Source organism: Montipora capricornis, chromosome 2, assembly GCF_036669925.1.
Source record: "Montipora capricornis isolate CH-2021 chromosome 2, ASM3666992v2, whole genome shotgun sequence".
Classification (NCBI taxonomy): Eukaryota; Metazoa; Cnidaria; class Anthozoa; order Scleractinia; family Acroporidae; genus Montipora; species Montipora capricornis.
This window is the reverse complement of record NC_090884.1, coordinates 65,396,186-65,398,685: the sequence shown is the minus strand read 5'-3', so window position 1 is coordinate 65,398,685 and position 2,500 is coordinate 65,396,186. Positions and strand designations below refer to the sequence as shown.

The window sequence follows — 2,500 nt, the reverse complement described above, 5'->3', positions numbered from 1 at the left end:
ACTTTCTAAGTATGTGTAGCGAAGCTTGTAAATACTCGCTTAAAACATTAGCGCAAATTAAAGAGAAATGGCGCCACATACTGCTGTGTTAACAATTGACCTCAGGTGATTATTTGTAATGAAACCGAAAAATATAAGCAGAAGTAACCAAAACTGATTCTAAAAGACTAATCCCTTGCACCTCTCCCGCCCAGTCTAGTCTAGTCCAGTCCAGTCCAGAGTCCTATCCAGTCCAGAGTCTAGTCCAGAGTCCAGTCCAGTCAAGTCCAGAGTCCAGTCCTGATTTTCCAACTAGCCCTTGAAATTCATCATGTGAAGTATTAAAAGCTTCTCTAAACATCCATGTTTTTATATCTTCTTTTACTAGTAAAGGTGCTTAGCGTGGTGGTGGACCGATGTGCATTCCACTCAACCGGGGTAGCCAAATCAAAGTCGCGAACTTGTTAGTTTAGGGCCTGATTACATGGTGAGTTTCAGCCCGGGCTGAAATTTTGTTGCGGTTACATTCTCAATTTCAGCTCGTGCGCAAAACGCAAATTTCCATGAAAAAATTTTACTGAGATGCGAAAAAACAGTCGATGCGCTTGCTCACGTTCCTTTTCCAGCCCGGGCTGATAAAACAATAGCGTGTACATGGATTTTCAGCCCGTTTGCCCGGGCTTAGGCCCGGTTAGCCGGGCTGCAGCCCGGGTTCTGAAAGAAATCCTCTTAAAAAGAAAGTGGCGATTACATGGAGAAGGTTTCAGCCCTGGCTGAAAATCCTAGCCCGGTATCTGAAACCAGGCTAGGATTTTCAGATATACCGGGCTAGGATTTTCAGCTCGGGCAAACGGGCTGAAAAATCCAAATAATCGCTATTGATTTATCAGCCCGGGCTGAAAAAGAAAAGTGAGCATACGCATCGATTGTGTCTTCGCATCTCAGTAAGTTTTCACATTGAAATTTGCGTTTTGTACCCAGCCCGGTGGGCGGAGCGAAATTTCAGCCCGCGGTAAAACTCAACACGTAATCAGGCCCTTAATCAGTTTAGTTATCGACATCACGTACTTTTTGTTCTCTTGCCTTTTTTAAATTTCGATGCAAAATTCATCTCAAAACTTTATCTTTTTAAGTGTTGGGCTTCATTTTGCGAAATCTGGAAGAACAACGGGCGAAAGAATAACATTGCAATTCTCTTTGTTTGACAACGTCGCCTAGGTGATCAAAGGGTGACGCCATATATATAAATAACAAACTGATTTGCGGTTTTTAGTTGGTGCCATTATCGGCAACTGAAGGTGAAATCATCATACCACATTGCTTTAGAATAATTGACCATGCAGCTATCTCGATACTTCTATCACATTTTCCTTGCGTATGTTTGGCTGTCCGTGGAAGTTCCACACTCTCAGCAATATCCACACTCTCAGCAATATCGGACAGCGTTAAATCAGTGTTTGCAGAAGTGTTCAGGAGACATAAAGGCACGGATATCAATGATCAATAATACTGAGGTACGAAATGTAGAGGTAATCCTCGCACTTAATTAACTAGAAAATCAAAACCTCTTTAACATTGGATTTGCTTCAAATAATGGTGTGCAAGGAGTCGTTTCATTCACCTTTTGAACGACTAGGAGAATTAAATTTAAGCTTTCATTAATGAGCAATGAGGTCGATGAACACGAAAGCCAATGCAGCACCGAAGAGCGAAGTTGAATCCTTGCGTTCCAAACAAGCAACACTTTAATATGCGTTTTCTCGTCATCCCTTTTGTTGTCCGGCTTACAGATAATGGTGTCGCCTATCTATTCAACTTATTAAACTATTTAACTTAAGTTGAAAATCAATTTGCTCGTAGCTCTTATTTTTTAAAAAAATTGAATTCTTTGGTTGACGGTCCAGAGTCCAGCTGGGTCCAGTCAAGCTTTCATCATACACCACTTCAAAATCTGTTTGCCTAACCCTAACAATGTAATCACTAAAAACACGGTATCCTCACAGGGGAGCCACCTCTTTTAGCACTCGGGGGCGTTCTTTGAGGAAAGAGTCAGAACACAAAAGCTTTTATTCCTACGCAAATAAGTGGCAGGGTATTCAGCATTTTGCTCATATTAATTGTACTTTCGGGTTCACTAGTCAACCCGTTTTACATCAAATTTTTCTTACTCCCGTAAAAATACCCGTGTTCACATTAAAGGTAAAAACATTGTTGACCGAGTTATCAATGGATTTCGTGCACCCCAATACGCTGTAATTTAGGAAGGCTATTAGAGCCGGTGCGTGCGACTGTCGGTGTGAGCTGTTATTGCTTGCTCTGCCGTCGGCTAGACATCTTCTACGCATTAACTTTAAGGTTTAAACTGCGAGCAGCGCAAAGGTACGTGATGCGGATCAACTTTCTCCTTTCGGCGCTACTGATGGTTCATGGAAGTGATTATGAAAATAAACCCAATGAAATACAATGCGGGGTCTTTTCTACGACTGTCAGCCTTGAAACAATGCTATTCTATGCTACAAAA

General features: G+C 41.7%; 1 protein-coding gene and 1 long non-coding RNA gene across 3 annotated transcripts in view; one reads left to right on the top strand and one right to left on the bottom strand.

The window, feature by feature from the left end:
* LOC138031850 (uncharacterized) overlaps window positions 1-2,500 on the bottom strand; it is a 66,307-nt gene that overhangs the window by 47,112 nt on the left and 16,695 nt on the right. The window lies entirely within an intron of this gene.
* LOC138031819 (uncharacterized) overlaps window positions 1,142-2,500 on the top strand; it is a 70,922-nt gene continuing 69,563 nt past the window's right edge. The window contains exon 1 of the mRNA XM_068879455.1: window positions 1,142-1,493. Coding sequence (XP_068735556.1) covers window positions 1,317-1,493 — 177 coding nt within the window. The 5' untranslated portion in view covers window positions 1,142-1,316. The remainder of the gene's footprint in view (window positions 1,494-2,500) is intronic.